Source organism: Octopus sinensis, linkage group LG14 (assembly GCF_006345805.1).
Source record: "Octopus sinensis linkage group LG14, ASM634580v1, whole genome shotgun sequence".
NCBI lineage: Eukaryota > Metazoa > Mollusca > Cephalopoda > Octopoda > Octopodidae > Octopus > Octopus sinensis.
The window spans coordinates 3,566,643-3,579,933 of record NC_043010.1 but is presented as its reverse complement, the minus strand read 5'-3'; the positions used below and the strand labels follow the sequence as shown (position 1 = coordinate 3,579,933).

The following is a 13,291-nucleotide window of genomic DNA, read 5'->3' as shown; positions in this document are numbered from 1 at the left end:
ACTTGGTCATTTTTCTAGTAGCTAGAAATTAACATTTTAGGAAATCTAATTGAAAAATGATTAACAGCATGTATTTATCATTTATGCTATTTTTTGCTTGTCTTTTTTCTTTTGGAAATATAAATTGAGAAATGGGTTTATCATAAGGAATGAATTAAGTTAGAATATATACTGTAACATTTGTGAAAATGCAGAAACATATTTTGGGAAAGTTCTTTCTCAAAACACTTGAATTTGAATTTTGCTTTTTGTAAAATAAGTTTTCTGCCTTTGTGTTGCTATCTTTAAAAAAATAATGGTATTTGACAGCAATTATTGAAATATAAAATATAAAAGTAAAATGAAAGTAGCTATTTAGTTAAATATGCTCATTTAAATTATATAAATAGAAAAGATTTTTTTCAGACTTTTGTTTATTTTTCCTTTCTCCTTTTTTTTCTTTTTTGCAACTTCACCAGATACAAGGTAACCCTCCAGATTTCTCAGTGACCCGTGTTATTGGTAAAGATCAACAACATATGGTTATGTCCCCTGACCGTTTCAGTGAGATGTCAACGATGTCTTCTGTAACTGACAGTGGACATGGCTGCAGTGAAGCAAGTACTGCTCACTATGAAACTTTACCTGGTAAGTGAGGAAAATTTTCTTTGAAATTTTGACTGGTTTCAATGCAGAACAAAACTAATTAATGATTTTATCTTTTATACAGCAGGGTCATAGTTGATTTAATCAATCTCAATATATAACAGATATTTTCTTTATCAATCAAATGGGAAGAAAAACTAAATTAACTTGAGAAAGATTTGAATTGATATCAATTCATAAATAAAAGTGCTTAAAGTGTATTTGTGATGATAACAAAAATATGTAGAGACTATTAATACAAATAATTTATCTAATCATTAATCTGAGAACAGGTTGTGTTTTCAGATTAATGTTTAAAGATTAATGTTTAAAGATTATTAGATTCTTGACTATGGTGGGTAATGGGAACTGGATTAGTTTAACATGGTTGACATTCAGTTTGAAAAAAATGTAGGTTAGTTACGGAGGGAAATAGATGAGTAGGAATGAACTCCAGAGATGCAGTCAAGAAAAGAATTAGATAAAGTAATATTGGAGTATGAAGCGCGGAAAGAGAAGAAAGGCAAGAGAATATGCATTAAGTCAATTTAGGTGACAAAAATATACTCCTAGTATGTTCAAAGTCGTAGAAAAGATAGGGCTTGATGCTTATAAGGTAAAGACTTGCTAATAAAGTGAATGACTTCCTTTGGCAGCAACATGGAGCAGGTATTTTCATAAAGATCTGGGCATATACGTTATTTTTGTTCTAAATGTAACTAATGGTTGATTTACAATTTTGAGGTCTTTGGTCATGAAAAGGAAACAAAAGCTTTATAACTCATTCCTTGTGAAACAGCTAGTTATCATGGAAAGTAAAAACTGAACTGTAAATGCATGGTTGTTACCAAAGATTGTGGAACATAAGTGTCTACTTACTATGGAAATCAAGCAAAGATCATAAAGCCTAAATGTGCCTAGTTGCTATGAAAGTTATTAAAGATTATAGGAGCTAAATATTGTCATGAAACATCACCAAAGATTATGTCCAGTTACCATGGCGACTCAACAAAGATTGTGTGACTTAAATGCACCCATTTGTTATGGAAAAATTAACAAAAGTGTAATAGACTAAATATAGTGGTAGTGATAAATTTTAGAGATGTATTATCTGACTTTGGGACTATTGAAAAAGACCAAATAGTCAATAACATTTCCAGGAAGTTTATAGAGAATGTTAGATTTGGTGAAAAGTGTGAAATTCCTCATGGATTAGTGAAAAATATTGACAACTGAAAGAAAAATGTAGATGGTATCATTTAAATGCGAATGTTTGTGATTAGTTGCAACAGCAAGTAGGTTATTCATATAGAAAAGGATTAAAAATAACAAAGATTTGAAGATCAATCACTTGGATTGGTAGAATAAGGTCGACATGGACTATAATGGACCAATCTGATCAGAAGCACTCCATTCAAGCAAACAGTAACTGGTGGAGCCTACGCATGAGCAGCTTTGCTAAGAGATTTGCAAGTGATTGCAAATAGCATTGCTTATTGCTAATATTAAGAACTAGAAACTACCACTGAGTAACAAAAAAGTGAAGTAGTTCCAACTGGTTATCAATGATTGGAAAAAGACATTAATAAAAGAAAAAGGTTATTGCTAATGATTGTTTCTAATGATTTTAAGATGACTGAAGTGAAAGCAGTAAGTAAATGGCAACATATGAGTGGTAGCCTTCCTGTTGCAGGCTTCCAGGCCCATAGATAAAGAAAGGTTGTAGAGTTTTAGAAGGACGAGAGAAACCCTTGGAACACACTATAAAAGCACAATAGTTAAAATAACAATCAACTTTATTGGATAATGTATACTGAGTTCCAGTCAAATTATAAATTGTTAGGCTCATGATATTTATTTTCATGCTGTTCTAAATCAGATTTTAAGTCCAATATGTGATCTAGCTTCATTTCATCATGCTTGACTTTTTTAACCAAACATCTATTCTTCATGGGTTTGAACGAAGAGTAAGTAACTTTAGCACTAAAAAGCATGGTACAATGGATATATATATATATATATATCATCATCATCATCATCATCATCGTTTAACGTCCGTTTTCCGTGCTAGCACGGGTTGGATGGTTCGACCGGGGTCTGGGGAGCCAGGGGCTGCCCCAGGCTCCAGTCTGATCTGGCAGTGTTTCTACAGCTGGATGCCCTTCCTAACGCCAACCACTCCGCGAGTGTAGTGGGTGCTTTTTACGTGCCACCTGCACAGGTGCCAGAGGGGTCTGGCATCGGCCACGATCGGTTGGTGATTTTTTATGTGCCAACAGCACAGAAGCCAGTCAAGGCGGTGCTGGCATCGGCCACGTTCAGATGGTGCTTTTTATGTGCCACCGGCACAGAAGCCATTCGAGGCAGGGTTGGCATCGGTCACGTTCGGATGGTGCTTTTTATGTGCCACCAGCACATATATACATGCATACATATATATACATACAGGTACCAAATCTCTTATCCAGAATCCAGAAATCCAGCTATTTTTTAAACTGGCTAGCTTCGAATTTTGCGGGCTGTAGTAGTTTGCCAAGTGGCCACTTTGTTTTGGTTCCCATGGTGTATGAGTCACACAAAGCCAGATCAAACAGATTTTGCTTTAGAAATGTATTAACTTGTATATGTTATACAATTTTGTTCTTTACTTTTCATTGTTTATTTTATATTTTCTGTGTCCAGAAATCTGGACCACCTCTGGTCCCAAGGTTGCCGGATATATATATATATATATATATATATATATATATATATATTATATATATATATAATATATATATATATATATACAAGCACACAAACACAAGGGGCTGTTGAAAAGCTCCTGGATGTATATATGTATGTACACACACACAAGCGGGTACTGAAAAATTCCTGGCTTTCAGTAAAAGAAAATACCGGAGGATCAGTTAATTAGAATTTTATTCAACATATCCTCCTCTCAGATTCACACACTTATTGCAGTAGTCCTTCATTTTTTCATAGCCCTGTAAAAAGAACTCAGAAGGTTGGGCCTGCAACTAGGCCTTTTGCAAAACCCTTAAAGCCAGGAACTCTACAGCACCCCCTTGTGTGTGTGTGAGAGAGAGAGAGAGAAGAGAGAGAGAGAGGAGAGAGAGAGAGAGGAGAGAGAGAGAGAGAGAGAGATTTAAACAAACGGTATCAGCAATTTTTAAAAGCATTAATATATTTTACTATGATAAATTTCTGTCCTTTCGATATAAGAAAAGAAATTAAAACATGGAACTTTTTAAATACTGCTAGTGACCCAATGCTTTTTTTACTTATATTGTTTAAATGTAAAAATTAGAAATTTTTTCCAGGTACATATTTTAAACAAAAATTTTGAAAAGAAAGTCAGGTCTTCTTTCTAGCAGAGAAAGCAAAAAATCAAAGCCAAAACAGTCCTAAGGTGGTGACTTTCATTTTAATCAAACACCTTCACTTCATTGCCTCTTTAAGTATAAATTTTTTACCATTATAACTCAAAGCACTATGACTCAGTAAAATTTATCCAGTTTCATTACATGTTCATATCAATGCATGGCCACCTATTCTACATATACACATTGGCTATCATCTGTAATGTCTAACCACATCCTCATCGGATTCATAGTCACCTTTTGTTGTAGGTAAAAATCTGCAGCATTTATAGCTCTCTAGTTCTTTATCAGTCTTCTAGAAATTACACTGTACTTTTTCATTTAGTATACAATATTCAATTCTACTTTCTTCCTTTTGACCTTTCTAGATGATAAAACTAGTTTTAAATAATACGATAAAAGTAAGTATGATAGGTGCAGGAGTGGCTGTGTGGTAAGTAGCTTGCTAACCAACCACATGGTTGCAGGTTCAGTCCCACTGCGTGGCATCTTGGGCAAGTGTCTTCTGCTATAGCCCCGGGCTGACCAATGCCTTGTGAGTTGGTAGACGGAAACTGAAAGAAGCCCGTCGTATATATGTATGTATATATATGTGTGTGTGTTTGTGTGTGTGTGTTTGTCCCCCTAGCATTGCTTGACAACTGATGCTGGTGTGTTTACGTTCCCGTCACCTAGCAGTTCGGCAAAAAGAGACCGATAGAATAAGTACTGGGCTTACAAAGAATAAGTCCCGGGGTCGATTTTTTCGACTAAAGGCGGTGCTCCAGCATGGCCGCAGTCAAATGACTGAAACAAGTAAAAGAGTAAAGAGTATGCAGTATATGGATATCTCTGTGTATATGAGACTCTGCACACAGCATATACCTGATCCATATACAGCATATACCTGATCCATCAGTGTGACAGATTTTTAAATATAAAACATGTTTAGATGCTACCTTACTTATTATGAGACAACCTGCATGTGCATGCATTGATGAGTATGTGCAGACATGCAGATATACAACACAAACAAAAAAATGAGAGTTCAGAGAGGTTTTATGTTTGCCCCCCACCCTTCACTTACAGTTTGAAATAAAATGTGTTTTTAAGAATAAAATAATTTTTCCATCACTAAAATTGACATTAATGCAAATGTATACCATAAATATCATCATCATAATCATGAAACTTCTGCTTTTCCATGCTTCCATGGGTTGTTGTTTTTGTTGTTGTTGTTGTTGTTGGTGTGTGTGTGTGTGTGTGTGTGTTAAATAAAATGGGACAACAAAGCCAAGGCTGTGTGGAATTTTCAGGAAGTTTATAAAGAGAAAGCTAGTCTTACAACAGTTTCTGGGATTTTAGGGATATCCCTTCATCAGAGACCACGTGAAATGGTTACATAGAGAGAAATAGTCGAATTCAATATAAGGAGTTATTTCAGAAAAGGATGAAAATAAGAAGTATAAAGGGAAAATAAGAGAATAAAAGTAAAAATAAAAATATATGTAGGATGTTATAGCTGCAGTTCCATTATCCAAGAAAAGTGGTTTGTAGAAGTGGTAGAAATGTTTCTTGTCCATGGTATGTAAATTCCGATAGAATTTCATATTTTGTCATTACAAATGGAAAGTGTGTAGACGTATATTTTTACGTTTATCGTCTTATTTTCAACCTTTTTGGAAATAACTCCTTATATTGAACTCTGTTACTTTTCTGTATGTAACCATCTCACATCATCTTTGATTAAAAAATTACCCTAAAATCCCAGAAAAAGCTGTAAGACTAACTTTCTCTTTATAAACGTCCTGAAAATTCCACGCAGCCTTGGTTTTGTGATCTCATTTTATTTAACATATACATGCTCATACAAGACCCACATTAGACTCCTCACTCATATTATTATCGAACTGAGAGTTTGACTATGGTCCTTGGTCCTTCCATAGCACTTACATAGCCTTACCCACCACCTTGGATCTTCTGGATACCAATACCTCTCACATATATATGTGTATATGTGTGTGTAAGAGAGAGAGAGAGAGAGAGATTGATTTAAATGGAGAACAGCCCTTATCTGAACTATGCTGTGCTGGAAGTATGAGCACATCTACTATTTTTGATTTATCATTAAGTTTCCCAACTGCATAAACTATATTTATTGCACTACTGAAATTGTGCAACAATTTTCTAAAATATCTGTATTTCAAGAGTTTAACTCTTATCCTCAAGATTTACTTTACATTCATATATACTACACTGTTTATTTGATTAGAGCACCTACAGCTATCTTTTGTCAAATTCTGCATGACCAATAGATGATAAAGATTATTTGTGAAGCTATTGCTGTTACCATACAGCTTCTTGTTCTGTTTATTACCTGTCTATAATTTCCTTCATTTGAGTACTGCTGCCTCTGTCTTTTGTTAAGATAATGCTGACAAGTGTAATGGCATGTGTAATCAGGTAAATATATAAATACTTCAGTTTACCATTAGTATTTATTAGCTATAAATATTCCTGATCAAATCTTAGTTTGCTTTAACTTTTGTCTCAAAATGTATTATTTACCATTATATTGCTACTTATAGCATTGAGATTTCTAATTTTGTAAGTCGTTTTATCTTACAGACAATAATATTTATAACATGATTTATAATTTTCAGGCACCTGGTAATACATACATTATTGCTTTAACAGTTACTACATGACACAAACTAAACCTATGATAAATCAAGAAGAACATAACAGATGCTATACTTATTTCAATAGAATCATATATATTATATTAACTACTGACATGCTGCATAACACACAATGCCATCTGATCAATGTATTTTTGGGGGTTGTTTTTATCTTTTTGACATATATATCTCTTATATTCACAGCTAAAATCCAGTGTACTTTGAAATAACAAAAATATACTCTATAGTTATAAATGTACTTTTTATATGTTATTATCTTAACTGCATCTAAGAAAAAGTAGAACCCAGTAGGTAAAACTATTCTTATCACTTATGTTCCTTCTGATTCTTTTATTCTTCTGAATATGTGTATATGTCACTTATGCTTAAACTCATTTATTACAATTTCATCTCTATTCTTTTCCCATTCTCTTCTTTAAGTGCTTAAGGCACTTCCCACTTCACTTTGGATACATATGCATGACTACCATATAGTATTATCACCATTGTGGTATTCACGGTGAAACACTCAACCCAAAGAGTCATGAATGCACTGCTAAAGATTCTATTTTATGGACTGTTATCTTCAGCAAATCATCTTGGCTAAGCCAATTCCACAGAGAAACAATACAATGCCAAAGTGCCACTGATACTTTGATTATTGATTATTAATTGAACTTATAAAGTGGTATTTAAACTGAACTAGGAAGACTAGGTTACTAGAGAGATTTAAGTTTTGACCTTGAGCACAATGCAGTGTTGGTCATGGGAATCAAACAGTTGATCTCTTGGCTGGTTATTTGATACCATATTTACTCAACCATCCATAGACCCACTAACAATTCAGAAGGGACATAAAGAATACAAACTAACTTGCGCCTTTGTTCCTGACTTTTTTCTGTCACAGCCAGTGCATGCTAACTGACTGAAACAAAGAGTACAAATGTATTTGTTAATATATGAGTTGTTGTTTAGTACCAGTTCATCCTTCAATAAACAGACTTACAATCAAAGGCATTCCAGCTATGACAATCTCATCTTTTTTCCATTTATTGTACACCTCATACTATATTATTCAATGTGTCTTTTTTAAAGATAGGGTGTGATTTGAGGGATGTTTAACATCTATTTCTAGTAGGTCAAATTACCAATTAGAGGCTTGCTCGAATCATGTGGACATGTTCACTACAAGTGTCCTCTTTCTTTCTCTCTCTCTCTCTCTCACTTTCTATGTACGTACGTATGTATGTATGTATGTATGTATGTATATATATATATGTATATATATATATATGTATATATACATACACATGCACACACATATATAGAAGTAGCTATTTAAAACTTGGCTACACACCTGGTGGTATGCCAATTAAAGCACTTTTGCAGTCTATGGCTACCTGATGACATCAGGTAGCCATAGATATAAACACCACTCAATCTACCTCAGGAATTCTTCTATGTCTCATAAGTATATAAGAAATGAGAGAAACGGAAAATGGAATTCATGAGATTCTTTACTAATCAGAACAATCACTTTGATCCATCTTGTATCAGTCCCTCGCAAGTGAGATGCTGTGCAACTGGTTGTGGAGCATCCTTCAGTGAAGATGTGTCGTGTCAGGTGACTTTTCAAAAGGTACCTTGCTCAATAAACATGGTTTTGCTTGATTCTATTATAATACAATATTATAATGCATTGTACTAGAACCAGGCAAAACTGAGTTTACTGAGTGAGATATCTTTTGAAAAGTCATCTGATGAGACACATCTGCACCAAAGGATGCACCACAACTAATTTTACAATATCTCACTCATGAGAGACTGATGCAAGATGGGTTGAAATGATCATTATAATTAATAAAAAATCTCATGAATTCCATTTTCTTTCATTTGTGATATATTATATATATATATATATATATATATATATACACACATACATATGCACATGAATACACACACACATATAATGCACGAGTGAATGTTTGTCAACTTGTTTGTTCTGTAATGCATATTTAATTTAGATTTTATTGTTAGATTCTTTCTTTCCCTCTTGTCAACCACTTTGATAGAATGATTATAGAATTGCATTTATGGCAACAGAAGTGAGGTTGTTTTGCAAGGCAAAGACTGTTCTCTTTCCTATATATATATAATTTATTCTGGTGAAACTAGCACACAAATAGATTGCCTTTACAACAATATAAAAGTGATATCGCTCCTCATTTGGAATTAAAATAACAGCTAAGATGAGGATTAATGAGTAGAGTATTATAGGTAGGTGTTCACAGCTGGCATTGTCAGATTGTTTTCCAGAAGAGTGATTGCAAAGGTTTTTGAAAATGAAAGATATATTAAGCTATGCCAAGCGAAGTGTGTGAGTATGTGTGTGAGAGAGAGAGGGAGAAAGAGAAGGAGGGAAGAAGAAGTCGATTGCACAAATTATCAAAATGAATAGATGCAATCAAATATATATATTCTTCTTTATTTTCACCCAGGTCTGAAATCTCTTCAAGAACAGACACCCAGCACAGGCAGGAAATCCTTATCACAGACATTAATTAAACCAAAAGGTACCAATCCTAGGTCTTCCTATCAACCTAACCCTAGTCTTTTTACTCATGGCAATAATATAATAAACTTAAAATCTACACAAGCAGATAACACCAAACCTAAATTATTGCAAGCTCAACCCTGGAATCTACCAACAAGGAACAGTTTCACTTCATACACCAAACCTTTACCAAAAGTACCTTATTCATGAATCTTTTGGAAGATAATTTTCAAGTACATCCTGATATCCCATCACTGGACATTCTCAAGTGATCTTTAAACAATGTGAAATTTTGTAATATTTCATTACTAATCTATTTGCAAAAAATGGATTGGCATCTCATTTCAATTTTCGCATTGTGCATTGGATTTCTAAACTGAATGGATCACTTTTACCACTATTCCTTGTTATAACATTCAAGGGAAAATAAACACCTTATGTAATAATATATAACTAATATATACATAAATATATATCCTTTAAAGTTTAGTTTAATATATAAATATATTAGATGGACTATCTTGTGATGTCACTGAATGTAATCCCTTAAATAACCTTCATTCTGACTTACAATAACAAACTTATAGCTAAATTTTAGATGCTAATGCTGAAAATTCAAATAATTATAATGAAATATATTGCTCAATTGTAAATTTCTAAAAAGATAAATTTTGTTTGGAAAAGTTTTCAAAAATACTTTTAATCCAATATTCTGCTGGATAGAGAAAATATTTTGCATCATATTGCTGTTGCTGGTCCAACCAAAAATAATCTTTACTGAGCAGGTTACATTGCTTTGGTTAAGGTAAATATTTCCTTTACTATCATTATTCACCTTTTAAAATGGTAAATACATTTTCCCCTAAATTCAGAGGATTCCAAAATTTTAAATTACAGCCAATCATGAGCCTTTTAGTAGACACTAATGTTTGAGGAATTATGTACTTCATTTTCTGTTTTTTAATCGATATTGATGTCTGCTTGTATGTTGAATAACTCTCCCTAACCCTACACACATGAATTTTATATCATAGTTTTAAAAGATCAATACACATTTTTTTAAAGATTTAATTTGAGAAATCAATGTATGATTCTTATTCAATTTAAGGAATCAATACATAATTGTGTTGTACCATTTTATGCATTTTACTTGATTTCAAATTTCCAGTTTATCTAAATTATATTCATCAAACTCTTTTAAATACACATAGATTTTAGCACATAATCACACTGACAAAATGAAACACAACCATCTGGCATGATGTATTACTTATTAACAGATGTATAACTTATTAACAGAGTTAATAAGTTTAATCATCAAATATTGTATCATCTAACTCTATACTTCTAATAAGCAAAACGTAATAAGTTTTGTAAAGGAAAATTTGAATACTTTATTTTGAGAGATTATTGTTGAAATCAAGAAGCTTAGTTAATTATTTCCTAACATTCATTTCTAAATATTTTCTTTAAATTGCTTATTACAGTCTTCCATCATAAAGAATACTAAATTAATTAAGCTGGCAGATTTTCATTTAGATTTTCTTATTGAGCAGCTTGAAGTTATATTTTCTTTTTAGTGGATAGTCAACATTTCAAAATGGCTGACTTTCTCCTTCATTGAACATCTTACTCAAATATAAAGAGAAACTGGAAGAAGTGATGATCTTCATAGACTTAGGTCACATGTGATACACATCAATATCTGTGTTTTGAAGGAAAGACTAAATTCAAAGGTGGAGATCTGATTGAAATAAAACCACATACTGTGATAATTCTTTTGTATGAAACTAAGTTACACTGGATATTCCCCTAAGGATCGAATTTAAATTCTAAATAAAATTATGTTAATTTTAACAATTTTCTTTAAATATATGAGATTTTATATATATATATATATATATAACTCTGGATAATTAAAGTTCCTTGTATATTTTCTAATGTGGTTTATCAAATAATTTAAATTCATAAATTCACAATATAAACTAAAAATATCATCATTATTATTTCCATCATCACCACAGTCATCACCCTCATCACTTTAGCATATTTTCATCACCAAATTTACCCAGTAGATAAGAGTTGGACTAATCTATATGATAACTGTAAGAAATTCTGTTAGGCTTAGTACCCTATAGATTTGCTATTTATTGTTGAGAAGAATTTTTTTTAATGTACTTCATTTGCAAGGTTTGCTTTGAACTCTTGATTGAAAGAGAAACAGAGAAAAAGTACAAAAATAATTAATTTAAACATATGATGTTTTGTGTAGCTAGTTACTAAAAATATCACAAGTTTTTTGCCTAAAGCAAAGCCAGTGACTATCATCATTAAAAAAATATATGTTTATGAAGTGCCCATGGCTGTTGCTTCACATCACCTTTTCATATATTTTTTTTTTATCAGATGGATATAATTAATTTTAAAAGAATCAAACACAATTGGTTACAAGCTTTCATAATTGTTTTCCTATTTTCCACCAGTCTTCAGATTATGTCTCAATAAACAATTGTCTAACAAAAAATCACCTTGAAAGATGATCAACTTCCCACAAAGGTTATGATTTCCAAAATATTAACAAAATTACATCCAATAGTGTTATTGTAACATAAAATTGCACTGTAAAAAGATTAAACTTATTTTCTCAGGACTCGCATGCAATATTTTGAACTTTCATGTTCTTCTTAGATGAACTTCCAAAGTAAAGGTTCTTGATTGGCACTAATCCAGTTGAACAATATTTATTTATTTAATCAAGAAGGACACTAATTATACTACATACTAATTCTGAAAATGTTTCAAAAAGCACATTTCTAAAACAATGTTAACTAAGATCTAATACATACATATTTTTTCCCAATCACTACATCATTGCATACCTTGTGAATATTAAAATAAAACAATAATTAGATTAAATTTTCAAGAATCTTTAACAACATTCATAAGAAGAATACTGTCAATAAAACTGATAGAAGAGTGGTCTTATCTATAAATGAGAAAATCAATAATCCCCTCTGCCCATAATATTCAATCTTTATTCTTAGACATAGATCTGTACATTTTCTCGTCTCTACAACAGTCCAGTGGAAAATCAAGATGTATTTTTAATTCTGTATACACAAAAATGTTCTTATAAATATTCAAAAATGCTAAAATAATTTATTGTTAAAATAAGATAAACTGACTGTTTTATTAAGATTAGAATTTCTATTTCCTTTGAGAGAACATACCTACACACATGCATGTGACTCAATACAAAAACATGTGTATGTCGTGAACATCTATATACATGTGTGCATATGTATACATACATATATATATATACATACACAGACACACACATGCGTATGTATATGAACATATATATACATATATACATATGTATATGTTTACATAAATATGTGTACATATCTATATACACATATATATACATATATATATATGTATGTATATATACATATATACACATATATACATGTACATATACATGCACACAAATATATATATACATATATATACACACACACATATATAACTATATATAGAAATACATACATATATACAAATATATATATATATAGATACATATATATATATATGTATATATAAATATAGATATTCCTATACAAATGCATATATACATATATATACATACACCTCTACATATATATACATATATATATATACATCTATACATATACATATAAATATATACATATATATACATACATATATATATACATCTATACATACACATATAAATATATACATATATATACATATATATACATACATATATAAATATATCTGTATATATATATATATACATATAAATATATGTATATATATGGCGGTGCCCCAGCATGGCCACAGCTCATGAGCTGAAACTAAAAAATCAAAATCAAAATCAAATATATATATATATATATTTATATATATACACATACATATACATATACACATACATATATATACATATATATATATATGTACATGTTTACATATGTATATATATACACATATATACATATATATATACATATATTTACATATATATATATATATAT

General features: G+C 31.2%; 1 protein-coding gene across 4 annotated transcripts in view; it reads left to right on the top strand.

Moving 5' to 3' along the window:
* LOC115219534 (protocadherin beta-15) overlaps positions 1–13,291 on the top strand; it is a 171,040-nt gene that overhangs the window by 153,586 nt on the left and 4,163 nt on the right. For 3 of the 4 annotated variants that reach the window (XR_005001978.1, XR_005001977.1, XR_003882320.2), the window contains 2 exons: positions 459–627; positions 9,169–10,029. Coding sequence is in view for 1 of the 4 variants with exons in the window: in XM_036509238.1 (XP_036365131.1) it covers positions 459–627; positions 9,169–9,243 (244 nt within the window). In the remaining 3 variants the exon portion in view is untranslated. The remainder of the gene's footprint in view (positions 1–458; positions 628–9,168; positions 10,030–13,291) is intronic. The other variant, XM_036509238.1, reaches the window with a different exon arrangement.